The sequence below is a fragment of the Carassius auratus genome, chromosome 1 (genome assembly GCF_003368295.1).
Source record: "Carassius auratus strain Wakin chromosome 1, ASM336829v1, whole genome shotgun sequence".
Taxonomy (NCBI): domain Eukaryota; kingdom Metazoa; phylum Chordata; class Actinopteri; order Cypriniformes; family Cyprinidae; genus Carassius; species Carassius auratus.
In genome coordinates this window covers 5,227,562-5,240,929 of record NC_039243.1, presented here as the reverse complement: position 1 = coordinate 5,240,929, position 13,368 = coordinate 5,227,562, and the positions used below count along the sequence as shown (strand labels likewise).

Here is a 13,368-nt window from a genome sequence, read left to right as displayed (position 1 = left end):
CTTTATTTTGCCAGGATTCTTAAGATGAATAGTAGAAAAAAAAATCTGTCTTACTCTCAGTTTTATTAAATTGTATGTGTGCTTGCTGAATAAAAGAAGTAAAGGGATAGGCTACCAAAGAAAAAAAAAAAGAAGAAGATTCAGCCATTAATCACTCACCCTCATGTTGTTGCAATCGCCTAAGACTTTCATTCATCCATCTAAAATGTATGTTGAATCACTGAAGTAACATGGACTACTTCCGTGATATTTCACTACCTTTCTGGGTCTTCAAATTGAAAATTACTTAGGCTGTCAATGGAGTTTCAGAAACCTCTCAGATTTAAACAACATGAGGGTCAATAATTAATAACAGAATTTGCATTTTTGGGTGAACTATCCCTTTAATAAAAACATGAATTTCTTACAAATTCCAGCACTATTTGGAATAAAACCTAAAACTGTGCAGCATGCTGGGACTATTTTTACCTAGAATTCTCCAAAAGGCAGAAAAAGCCCTTAGACTTTTATTAAAAGTAAGTACTAGACCCAGAAGGACAAAGATTTCACTGAGACCTGGGGGTGAGCTCTGTTGACTTATGCCAGTAAGAAACTACCTAGAAACCACCCAGAACACAACTCTGTAAAAGTGGCAGGGAACGATCAAGTATAGTAAGCACTAGGGCTGCACAATAATGACAAAAACCATAATCGTTGATTGTTCCCTTGAACTTGTAATTGCATGTATTGCACATCATATAATCACAATTTACATTGAATTATGTTTATACCATTGTTTGAAGCAACCACATGTGATATTTTAGATGAAAATAAGCTGAAAAGACTTTTATTGGAAAACTTATATTGCTTTCTATAGTATTATGACTCAAATATGAACTAAACATTGGACTGGACTCTTCTTTAGATAATAATAATAATAATAATAATAATAATAATAATAATATATATATATATATATATATATATATATATATATATATATATATATATATATATATATATATATATATATATATATATATATGGTATTATAATGTTATACTAAGACTAAAATTAAAACATGTAAAAACCCTTAAGAAAACCTGTAGAAAAAAAAAAAAGAAAAAAAAAAAAACCTAAGCATGCAAAACAACAAAAGTGGACACTGAACGATGACATAATTGTGGCATCCAGAATTGTAATCTCGATTAGAAATTGGTTTAATTGCACAGCCCTAGTAAGCGCCACCCTAGTTTGTTCAAAAGGACTGGTTAAAAAACATGCTGCTGTTATTTGATGATGCCACCAGGTGCAGATGAATATTAAAGGAGAATAACAGTGATGGGAAAAAAGACATGAAGGTTTGCTGAAACTCTTGAGACACATGATGCCATCTGACAGCTAGAACGTGTTGTGTTATAACAACTAAAAGCCTCCTGAACACTCTTGCACAGAGCGTCTCTGTATAGATCCCAACAGTTATTATCTCACAATTTGTGCATGTTATTTTTTAAAACTCTGGTAATGACTTTTAGCACCACACTGTCAGTATGGAATATTGCACCGGAGTAACACGGCAGCCTTTGTTAATTTTAAATCCTATTGTTGTATCGCCGCGGTTCCATCAGAGCTAAACCAGACTTGACTTCACACCCAGATGCATGACTGAAAGTTTTATGATGACTATGAAAATCCATTCTGCTAAAGCCCACACACCACAGACGAGACGAGGAGAGAGAGTGAAACAGGAGGGTGGAGACATGACGGATGTGTTCGCTACCAGGGTGTCCGAGGAAAAGGCAGCAAATAAAATTTTCATAATCTGGATTCCATTAGCGAGCTCATCTCAGTAAGAAGAGAGCTTTCGTATATGCTTTCATTGTGTTTAATTCTGGAGCATTCAAACCAATACTTCTACCTACATCAAGACTATAAAATATTAGTAAATTTAATGTAAAAAGACTTCGTTAGTATGTAAATTACCAAATCAGTGCTGTGTAAGGTTGAAAACTGAAACTAATAAAAATCATTAATTAAATTAAAACTGTAGACAACTGCTGTTGGCCATTTTGTTCTCGTGCGCAACAGTCTGTGATTGGCTACAATGATTATCGCTTAATAATTTAGTAATTCTAAAAATATATATGTATTTATGTTGGCTAACAGTTAGCACATTTCCAAATTCACATTTGATTGCTTTATACATTTCATATTACTCTTGCTATCAGTCTTGTACATTATAGAACACATACAAACATACATTTTGTATCGTTTAATTGCATGAGTTTAGTATTGTGTGTTAATATGTTTATTTGGTATTGTTCACGGAAACATCAGTGTTAAACATATAAAACTTTCTCACTGAAGCCACACACAAAAGCTGAAGTCACTCCATGAATTGAGTCCTAATTCAGTCTGTTACAATTGTTTGCGCTGTACTCCTGCACTTATTTTGGCAATCCGTGACAGTGGATCGGAAAGAAATGTCATAGGCAGGTTGTTTAGTGTGTCACCCAAAAAAAAATAGTCGGTAGGTGTGACACCCTCATCCGAAAGCGAGTTGGCTAGTGGGATGACGCCTTAAGCAATTTCCTGGCAAAAGTGTGACAAAGACAAACGTATATCCTCACACATACAAAGACGCTTTCAATCTGGCACAGGTATACACACCTTTCAATTTCCTCTCAGACACACACCAAAGACAATCACACACACACACGCTCACACAGTTCAGGCCTCAGGCAGACTGTCAGTGGCAGCGTCTCTCCTCTAATAACAGAGCTCATTGAAGCATAATTGAAAATGACTTTGGAGAATTGCCACATTAAGGGACCATGGTGGATATCTGCAGGTGTTGAGGAGAATTGTGGTTGGGAAAAATAGACTGAGAGAGAGAGAATGAGATGAAAGCGGTGGAGGGGTTTCCTGACAGACGACAAGGAGAAGCTAAATGCAGAAAAGGAGAGTACGGTAGAGGCGATATGGGTCGGAACAGAAAGGAGATAAATAATAGAACATGACTATTTACATTTATAGATGGCCCGCAATCTGCAAATAGGTTCTGTCATGCTCTAAAGGTGACCTCAAGAAATGAGACACATCCTTCAGGACAGAGATGGGGAGAAGAGGAAAAACAATGACGTGAAGATTGCTAAAACGGCAGTTCCCCTGCCGATGTGTATTTGCGGGTGTTACAGAGAGGATGTCTAGCATGAATGTTGAAGCGAAGCTCTCTCTCTGAACTTGAAGGTCAGAGAGCTCCAAAAACAAAACACTGAAACACAGGGACCAAAATAATACATTTAAAACTGAAAAAAGAAGCACAAAAGTGGGTTGGAAAGTACATTCTCCCTCTATTATTCACTATAAGCAGAAATAAACCCTAGAGTCTGTAAAAAAATAATTAAGTATTATTTGGAAATAATGAAATGCGCATTAAGGGCAAAGATCACACTGGTTGCATAATAACAGTCCTGTGCTGCCTAAAATTAACACCACACTATGTATAGTTCAAAGGTGTCGGACAGTTTTTTAACTTTAAGGTCAAAATGCCTTACAGAGAACACCTATTTAGTCAGGAAAAGAAAGGCATGACCAAGCACAGCTTGTTGAATTTTTTAATGCAATTTAGTGTAATGGTTATCCAAAATGGGTAAATAAAATGGACACAGTGAATATACAATTCTGCTTCTGAATAGCTAGTTTCCTACTTAATGCTATGTCTTCAAACCAAACTCTTATCTTAAAGATTTGTTGCCACTATCCTGATAAAATTTGTTCTTCATCCTGGTACCTGGTCACATGACTTTCCTGAACGGCTGATGAAAAAAAAAATAAAATCCTTTATTTTGCCCATATTCTGGAAGCTAGGTAATAACAGCCAATCAAATTAGAGTTTGCCTGGTCAGTTCTGCTGTCTGATGCTGAGATTCGTGAAGAAACAAAAATCGATACAGCATTGAAGCTATTATGTTGGTATGATTTTGAGTCTGTATTATTATTGAAATTATTATTCTGCATTGACTGAGCATTGTTTTGATTTTTAGGTAGGTCAGCATACATAAAAATGTATTGCTGCTTATTTAATAGCGAAATAATATTTGAAAGTGAAATTGAACACACAAGTTCACCTAATCTGTTCAGCAATACAGATACAAATGTGCAATAGGCAAAGTAATGTATTATTTGAAAGCAATGCATAAAAAATATAAACATCAAAAAAGCATAAAACCTGCATTGAAGAACTGATCAACATAGTTAAACTATCTCAGAAGAAATGAAACATAGTGGGAGAGGTGGGAGTTGTGGAGGTTGAAATGTGGTAGTATAAGTTAAAGTATATCAGGTGTGTGTCATTTCCATGTGATTTCCTCTCTCTCTCTCTCTCTCTCTCTCTCTCTCTCTCTCTCTCTCTCTCTCTCTCTCTATATATATATATATATATATATATATATATATATATAAATAAATACAAATAAAATAAATATAAAACCATCAAGCGATCATTAATTTGGTACTACAGAGGACACATCTTTAAAAGCCAATTTAAACAAGTCAGTTTTGGTTGATTCAAATAAATAAATAAAAAGGCAAAAAGACACGGACACACACAACAACAGCAAGACTACAACAAAATATCTTCCTCAAATGCTCATCTTGTCAAGCATGCAGAAATCCTCTGTAGACCCTCCTTTGCTCTCAATGATCTTCAAGAAAGCTTTTATGCTCAGAAATGAATCTTTAAAATAAAAGCACCATTACTCTTGCATGAGGACTGAGACGTTCTCTGGTTGCAGCCGGAAGGACAAACATTGGTTGCACACATATGCAGATGCTAGCTAAGGAACTAAATGGGGATCAGACTGTGGTCAATTCAGGATCATCTCCGGCATGTCAACATCCAAGACATGGAGCCGGGAAGACAGACACAATGAGCTCCCTGTCTTTTGTGCAATTCAATTCTGGTTTAAGGCATCTGTTTTCTAGCCAACTTTTAAAGTACAGCATAGAGAGTGGATCTGAATACAGAGAGAAGAGGGATATGTCCGTCACCAATGACATAGAAATATCCTCTCAGGACAGCAGGACTGATATAAGGTGACATCTTCAGGTCATGAGAATTCAGGTCTGTGAAAGTGTAAAAGCTTGTTTCTGACTTTATATCGAGAAAGTGGGGCATGAGAATGAAAAGCAGAAAGGAACAAGAGAACGCTTTCATATAAGGCTAAACTGCAAGTGTTTTACGGCCTTGGATTATGACTGGTTGACTTTACATAAACTTCCAGTTTAGAATATATAAGATTATTTTAATGTTTTGAAATAAGTTTCTTTTGCTCACCAAGGCTCCATTTGTTTGATCAAAAATACATTAAAAGCAGTAATAACTGATGGCAAAACTGAAATTTCAGCAGCCAATACTCCAGTCTTCAACATCTCATAATCGTTCAGAAATCATTGTAATATATAGCCTTTTCTATTACATTAATTAAGAACATTTTGAATTTAGATTTTAACATGACACTTCTGCCCCAATTCTGAGAGTCTAACTTCTGTCAATCAAATTATAACAGTAATGGTTACTGGAATGGTGATGGAAGGGGAAAATGAAGTACAACATTTTAAATACTGGTTAAACACTTTGAAGAAAAAAAATATATAAATAGAAATATCCATATTATTAAGGTGCATTAAATGGTAAATGGTATAGACATTTAAAATATATATTTATTTTAAAATAAATGTTACTGATTCATAAGATGCTTCTTATAAAAACAATAAAAAATCTTACTGATACCCCCTCCCCTTCTAGAGAGATGGAAATAAATAAATCAAAATCAAAATCTTCCATGTATAATTCTCCAATATTCTCTTTAGAATTCTCTGCCCTTGAACAGAACTTAGGAAAGCAGTGATGGTTCCTTCTAAATCCTCTCCAGCCTGTTTCTCACTTCATTTTATTTTATTATACCTCAACACATGCATACAGTATTCACAAGAACAATTTGACAACAAGAAACGATGCCAAGCCCTGCTAATGGAAAACAAGTTTTCATTACTGTAGATGAGAGAAAAAGAAGAAGAGTAAGAAAAAAAGGGTTGATCTTCATGGTTCCTTTCCTCACGCCTAGTTTTCGGAGGTAGAATAAAAGGGTAGACTACAATAATAGGACTTTCATTTTCTCTCCCTCCTTTCTCCTTGCATTTCTTCTATTTTCAAGGGATGTGTTTAATAGTATGTTCATTCACTTTCACATCCTCCTTAAAACTTGCTATTGTGTTTCAAAGGAGTCGAGAGTCTGGTTGGTGTTGGAAAGGCAGAGCTCTGCAAAAGAACCCCCCTCCAAGTGCAACAAACTTTATTTTGCATCCCTTCATTTTTTTTTTTTGTACTTTCACCAGATATCTGCTTCTTTTTCCCCCAGTTAGAAGCTTTAGATTCAATCTGCCTTAACTTATAACTGTGGAAAGAATTATTGCTCCAAACTCTTTTGGAAAGTTTCCTCTCCATTGTTAAGATGTGCAAACCCACTGTCAAAGTTTTAAAACATTGAGTTGTTTTTAAGAAAGACATTAGTTAAGTGGTTCTATTTAAGGTTTGCAACCATTTAAGTTTGTTTTGGTTGTGCAATTTGTTGTAAAATGTTCCATTACCTTTATGCATTAGATGTTCATTATTTTACTTATTAACTTTAATTACTTTAAAACGATCAATTTGTTAATCTGGTTTCATTAATTAGTTTAAGTGCAAGCCAAATTAAGGGAGTAGAGATTACATTAAGCGTAGTTCATTCTAGGACTTGGCATCTTGAAAAAACTCCAAACTTTTAAACTTCATTGTGCAATACTTGATCAATACTTCAAACTATACAACTTGTTGAGGAGAGTTTGACCTATCAGATGACACAAGTGTCAGACAAATCTAAATCAAACAACCCCCCCCCCCCAAAAAATAATAATAATAATAAAATAAACCCCAAAAACAAAACAAACAGACAGTCAAACAAAATCAAAACAAACAGTCAAACAACAACATTACAACATAACAAGCAAGCAAATAAACAAACAAACAAAACAAAACAGACAGACAGACAGACATAAAGACTCTGGGCTCTTTTGACTTGTGCCAGTAAGCACCTAATAACGTCCACGAACACCCTACTAATAACAAAGATGAACAGTGCTGAAAATGTTTTAGTAGTAATTCAACATTGTAATTATGGGTTTGTTCTAATTCCAAAGTACTAACTCCAAAGTTATTATCAGTATGTGTGGCCAACTGAAAACAAGATGTCCTTTTGAGTGCCATGACACCAGTTAATTTACGCAGAAACAAAAACCAAAGTCTAAAGCATTGTGCTACTCTTCTGCAGCACTTCATACAATTACATTTCCTTTCAGTCCAGGTAAATATACACAAGAGGATCAACAAAATTGTTACTAGATGAATAGAAACTAATTATACTTTTTAATGTTCTGCAAGAGCATGTGCAGCTCAAAGGTTTCAAACCATGGCAACCGTGCATGCTTTCCTTTTTTCTAATGGTTCTGGTCTATATTTGTCTAAACAAACTGTTCTGCATAGCAGCCAGTGCTAATAAGTCAGTTGCTTATCTTCCTGACATACTTGAAACAAAAAAAAAAGAAGAAGAAAAAAAGATTCCTCATCAATTGAACACTCAAATCAACAAATAATATCTGGAGACAAGCACAATATGTCATTATAATAAATAATTGGGGCAATGATAAAAGGAAAATGAGACCTTTATACCTACAGTCTTTATACTGACAGAGATTATTTGTCAAGTATATGACGCTATCCTTCTGTTTAGTCTATTTTCCTTAGAATGAAAGACCCTTGGGGCCACTAAAGCAGGACAGGGAACGGTCCAACTCCCATTTCTGACACATCTGGTGTGCTGATGGGATTTTAATTTGATTACAGCAAACATAACAAGTACCTCTGAGGCTGTTTCGGAAACTAGAAAACCGCTCTCAAATCCAGTCTAGTGAGCCCATTCTGATGGCTGTTATGATATTCTCAATTTATTATTATGACAGACTCTAAATTAGAGCTGGCTTCAGGATATAAGGGGAAGTCCCACCAGAGTGTAATTAAAAAGGTAAGAATATCAATAAAAAATAAATAAATAAATAAAATAAAGTGTGGCAAATGACCTTCTGAATAATCATGGTTAGTGATTTATGATTGTCGTCAGAAAGCACTGAGAGGGGGTGAAGCGGGAGACTGTAGAATTTTCATAAATCTTATACTGTATATATTTAATAGGGAATTACATTAATGAGGTTTATGAGGTATGGTCAAATATATAGCAACAAGAGATAATAATAATTATTATTTTATTGATGAATAATGATATAAAGACATACATACTGTACAAATACTATTCAAAGGGAATTCTAAATAGTTGTAAAAGTCAAGATTTCAGATATTTATTTTAAGGTCAGAAGAGTTTAAAATACTTCTGCAGCACACTGCAAAATAAATGCCTGTCTTGACTGATCAGACTGCATTGAAAAATCAAGCATATGTCAATTCTATAAAGCCACAAATATGTAAGATGGACATTTGTCGTCCACTAATAAGAGATGGCACAAAGAGAATCCTTGGGGAAAATTAACGCCGGCAAAGTTCTTGTTTTTCTTCTAGGTGAGAGTTAAGCTTTGACTTCTTTAAAAGGTCAGGGACATCAGGTAAGTCCTGTTCTCAAAGATCTGACTGGTGTTGCACGCACTGACCTGTGAAATATCAACTCTATATAGGACCTGCCGCAGCCAAAATGATGCACTTTGAAAGTTTGTCAGCGGTTACTCTTGAACCCCCAAGGCAGCAATGTCAGATGGAAACAAGCAATGGAGGTTGGTGGTCCTGAATTAACTATATGCCGTTTTAGAGCAGGTACATCAGATCATGTCATGTTTGAATAGAATTATCGCTGAATTCTATTTACTATCAGTGCAAAATAAACAGTGCAAATACTGATGCAAATACTTGAAAAGCAATCACTATATCTTAAACACACATTATCTTAAAAATATAGTCATTTCTACCAGAAAAAAAGCCTGATTGGTGCTTATAAAAACCGTTATCATTATTTATCTTTAAAGGAGCTGTATGTTTAATTCAGTTTAGTTTAGTTTAGTTCTAAGCATAAAAATAATATAACAATTTCGCAGCTATTTAGGAAACATGCTAAATTCCCAATATTCACCAGAAAACTTTGCTTTTCGTATCAGAATGTCTGTTTTTTGTTAAAGTCTGTGTGATTCTGCCCACTGTCAATTTACCCAATAGGACACTCTGGGTTGCCAGTTGCCGGAAAACACATTGTATTGCAGCCTTTGAAGCCAGCAAATGAACTGGGTCAGAGATCACAAATTCAATGACCTAAAAAAAACCTTGACATCCATCTAAAAATCTATATGACCAGAAGCAAAATAAAACATGGATAAATAAATGTATCAACTTACGGTATAAGGCTTATTGCCTTCAATTGACAATTGCGTTTGTTCCTGTTGCGTGTCCTCAAACTGGCAACCCCCATGAGCGTTGAGTCTGAGGAGGAAGTGGCGGTAGGAAAAACTCTTTCCAGTATTTACAATTTTGACTACAGGACTCATTTCATACATACTGCACCTTTTAAATAACTCCTATTGTATTAAAGTGCAACAACGTTTCAGAACTTAAGAGTTCCGTTTTGCATCAAATTGTTGCTAATGAATTATAAATAAGGTATTAGGTGTTTCCTCCTCCTCCGAGTACCCAGGATGTTTGCGAGAGAAAGAGACACAGTGCTTTGAGCAAAACAAGTATGTCAGTTCTATTACTGGCACTGATATTTCCTTCACATCTACACTCAGAGGGGTTCATTCACTTTGAATATTATCTGGAAAAATGACTGATCCTGCTCCATTGTTTAAGGTCATGCTGTTCATTAAAACTGACACGCCGTTTCTCAGAGCAATGCTCGTGCCCTGACCTTTCTCAAAAAGTCAACAGCTGTCTAGTTTTCTGCTAGCGGAACTAAACTTCACCAATTGCTCCTTCCAAATCCAGCTCCATCTTAATTGAACTTTGATCTCAATTAAGAATGAAGATGTGTGGGCCCTGAAGTATATTATACCATGAAACACCATCAGTGACCAAAGCTAAATGCAGACGCAGAAGGAAAATAGCAGTTAGTGTCAGGATTGTGCTTGTTGTTAGCTTGTGTAAATGAGCAAAGAACTCCCCAGAGGCCTGATTTGTGGAAAAGTAAGTATTAGCAAGCCATCATTTTGTCAATACATACTTTCATTGCTGTGGGAGCAGTCATTGTGATGTATTAAAATCGAGGCTGCACAGAGCCGAAGGGTTTAGCAGCCTAGACAACAGAACAGTGTGAGAATCCAGTCTTCATCATGACAGTCGGGTATAGTATGTGTTAGCATTTGAGGTACCGTTGATTAAAAGTGGAAAGGCTATTGTGTTTAACTACTCTTTTTTTTTTCTCTAGCTAATATCTTCTCTCCATTTTATCATTTCAAATCACATGCATGTGAGAAATGAAATAAAATAATTAAATAAAATTACATATTTCTATTTTAGTGTTATTAATGAGAAATGGACAATGTACTGTAGTGTGAAATCTCACATTCTTTAAAACTGAGTTAAAACTGAATATGAATTATATACAGTATAATTTACTTATCTTTTTGAATTTTACGAATTGCACAGTAATTGCTTAATTGCACAATGATTAAGGAATAATATAGAGCTGTCATAGCCTGTTCTTATATTGCATATAGAATAAGACGCATCCTTTACTAGGAAAATCATTCGGTGAGTTCTCAGAAAACCCATTAACCTTGAAACCCTTCTGCCCTATAGCAGCTCATCAAAAGAGCACTGCACTTGTCATCTCAAATCAGACGTCATAGCAAATTGTCAGACTTAAGCACAGCAATACAAAGCTTCTCTCTGTCCAAATTGAAGTGTTCAGTTGACCATGTGAAAGATAAAGCTGCTCCTATCGCTCTCAATCGCAAAAAAGCATCCAAAAACACTGGTAAAAGAGAATTTAACAGAGGAAATAAGAATTACAAAAGATGACAAAATAAATTGAGTTAAGACTGTAAAGGACTTTTATGGTTTGGTCAAAACTTTCCATTACCCCCGCCCACTTTAAATATGGAGACAGTTAAGAAACAGGCCATATATAACTGAAGAAAAAAAAATAGATAAGATGTCCACATTAAAATGTGTCTATAAATACAAAAATTAAAAAAAATGTGAATATGCCATTAATACTGTTTAATACATTGTGAATTCTTGCTGATGTGTGTCTTGGTTGAGATGGCAAAATCAAGCAACACAGCTTTTCCTGAGAGTGTAATGGAGAATGGGAAAAGCACTGAGATGGGAGGAAAGATGTGGGAGAGAGCGGAAGAGATGGTAGCTTTTAGCTCACCTCCATAAAGTGGTTTCCGTTACACTGCCAAGGTGAAAATCATACAGCTTGGTGAGAATCAGAATCACCTGTGAAAAGAAAATCAAAAATCAAATAAATCTATATATCTGACCTATGTATTTCTCTTATTCCACTCCATCACATTTATATTCATTGCAGAATTGCAGACAGCTTCTTTTTCTAGGCAAAAAAAAAAGACCAGATACATGAGAATTCATTTTTCAAGGAGAAATTTCCAGGACAGGTACAGTAGCAAATAATTCAAGTTAGCAATAACAGTGCTAGAGCTCCAAATGCACTTTATGAGATCTCATGATCTTCAAGAGCTTAAAAAATAAATATATAAATTGCCCCACCGTATATTGACAGAAATAAACAAATTGGTGTTTTTCTCATTTTATATTGTCATTTGATTGACTGTTGTTTAATCAATATTAGCAATATTAAACAGCAGAAAGTATATTAGATTGTTTACACTGCATGTAAACCTTCTGATTGAATATTGTATAACTAATGTTAGCCCTCTATGTTTACATTTACACATGATAACCTAACCATGTTTACATCAATGCATTGCCAAGTTGGGGGTTTTATTTTAATTTAACAATGCTAAAGTACTAAGTTTAACATCTACTCTTCAGTAAAGTTTAGAAAACTTCTTTAAAGCTGTTTTGAAGCCAGTGGCGCCTAAGGGCTGGTGGCTAGCTATGCTCATTTTCCAATAGTCCTTCAATTGTTTGTCTTCCCGACCCCCGTGATGTTGTGTTTACTTCTCTTTTGTGTCAACAAGCGAGACTCAATTGGCCTTCGAGGCTGTAAGCCAGGTGGGATTGAGTTTGATAGTTCTCAACTCTGACCTTGGGCTCTATGATCTGTGAGAGCTCTTAGCCTCGGGTGTCAGTGAGAAGACAGCGGGAGCTGCTGAACTAGCCATACAGAACGTCAGACACTCATGCATGCATGCACATCACACATTCACAATGATGACCCTTTGAAACACCTTGACAAATGAATAAAAGCTTTCTCTTAGTTTTTTTCCTGCACTTTATGGTGGTACTGTAAGGGAGAGTGGGGTAAGATGTGTCACCCTCTTAATCTATCAAATACGCATTCATATACCAGTGCCTAGGCTAATTTAGATCTAAAGACCCATTCACACCATGAGTAATAATTATAAACTATAATGATAACTATATCAGAACACAATCTGACAATGCCATTCTGTTTATTATAAGTGTGCACTGCTGTTCTGAAAATCGATTGACTGTCAGAGATTTCAGCTAGAAAAAAAATTGTTCTAACCAATGATTCTCATTCCTTAGCTGTTGTTGTTACAGTTTATTGTTATAGTATATTGTTATAATTTAGAACATTATTATTATTATTTTATAATATCTTTATCACTGTTGTTATAGTTATCAAATGACTATTACAAAAAATCACTGCATTCAAACGTTTTGAATACTAAAACTATATATGGTTTATATCACAAATAATTTTGAATGGCATCATGCTTTAGTCAAAACAATATTTTAATTCATGCTTATTTTACTATTTTATACTTAATTAAAAAATGTATATATATAAATATATATTTTGTTTTTTACTTGTATTTTGTTCTTATATGTTAATTAATTAATTAATTAATTAATTAAGCTGATTAAATGATACTGATTAATATATATATATATATATATATATATACATATATATATATATATTTATATATATATATATATATATATATATATATATATATATATATATATATATATATATATATATATATATATATATATATATATTCATGTTGAAAATATATCAAGTGTACTTTGGAAGTCAGTAACTATATCAGCAACTGTTTGGTTACCAAGATTGTTCAAATTAGTATTTTTTGTGTGTGTTCAACAGAAGAAAGAAA

General features: G+C 34.4%; 1 protein-coding gene across 1 annotated transcript in view; it reads right to left on the bottom strand.

Moving 5' to 3' along the window:
* The window catches only part of sorcs3a (sortilin related VPS10 domain containing receptor 3a), a 193,477-nt gene that overhangs the window by 106,721 nt on the left and 73,388 nt on the right, over nt 1-13,368 (bottom strand). The window contains exon 2 of the mRNA XM_026201873.1: nt 11,448-11,515. Within this exon, the coding sequence (XP_026057658.1) occupies nt 11,448-11,515 (68 nt within the window). The remainder of the gene's footprint in view (nt 1-11,447; nt 11,516-13,368) is intronic.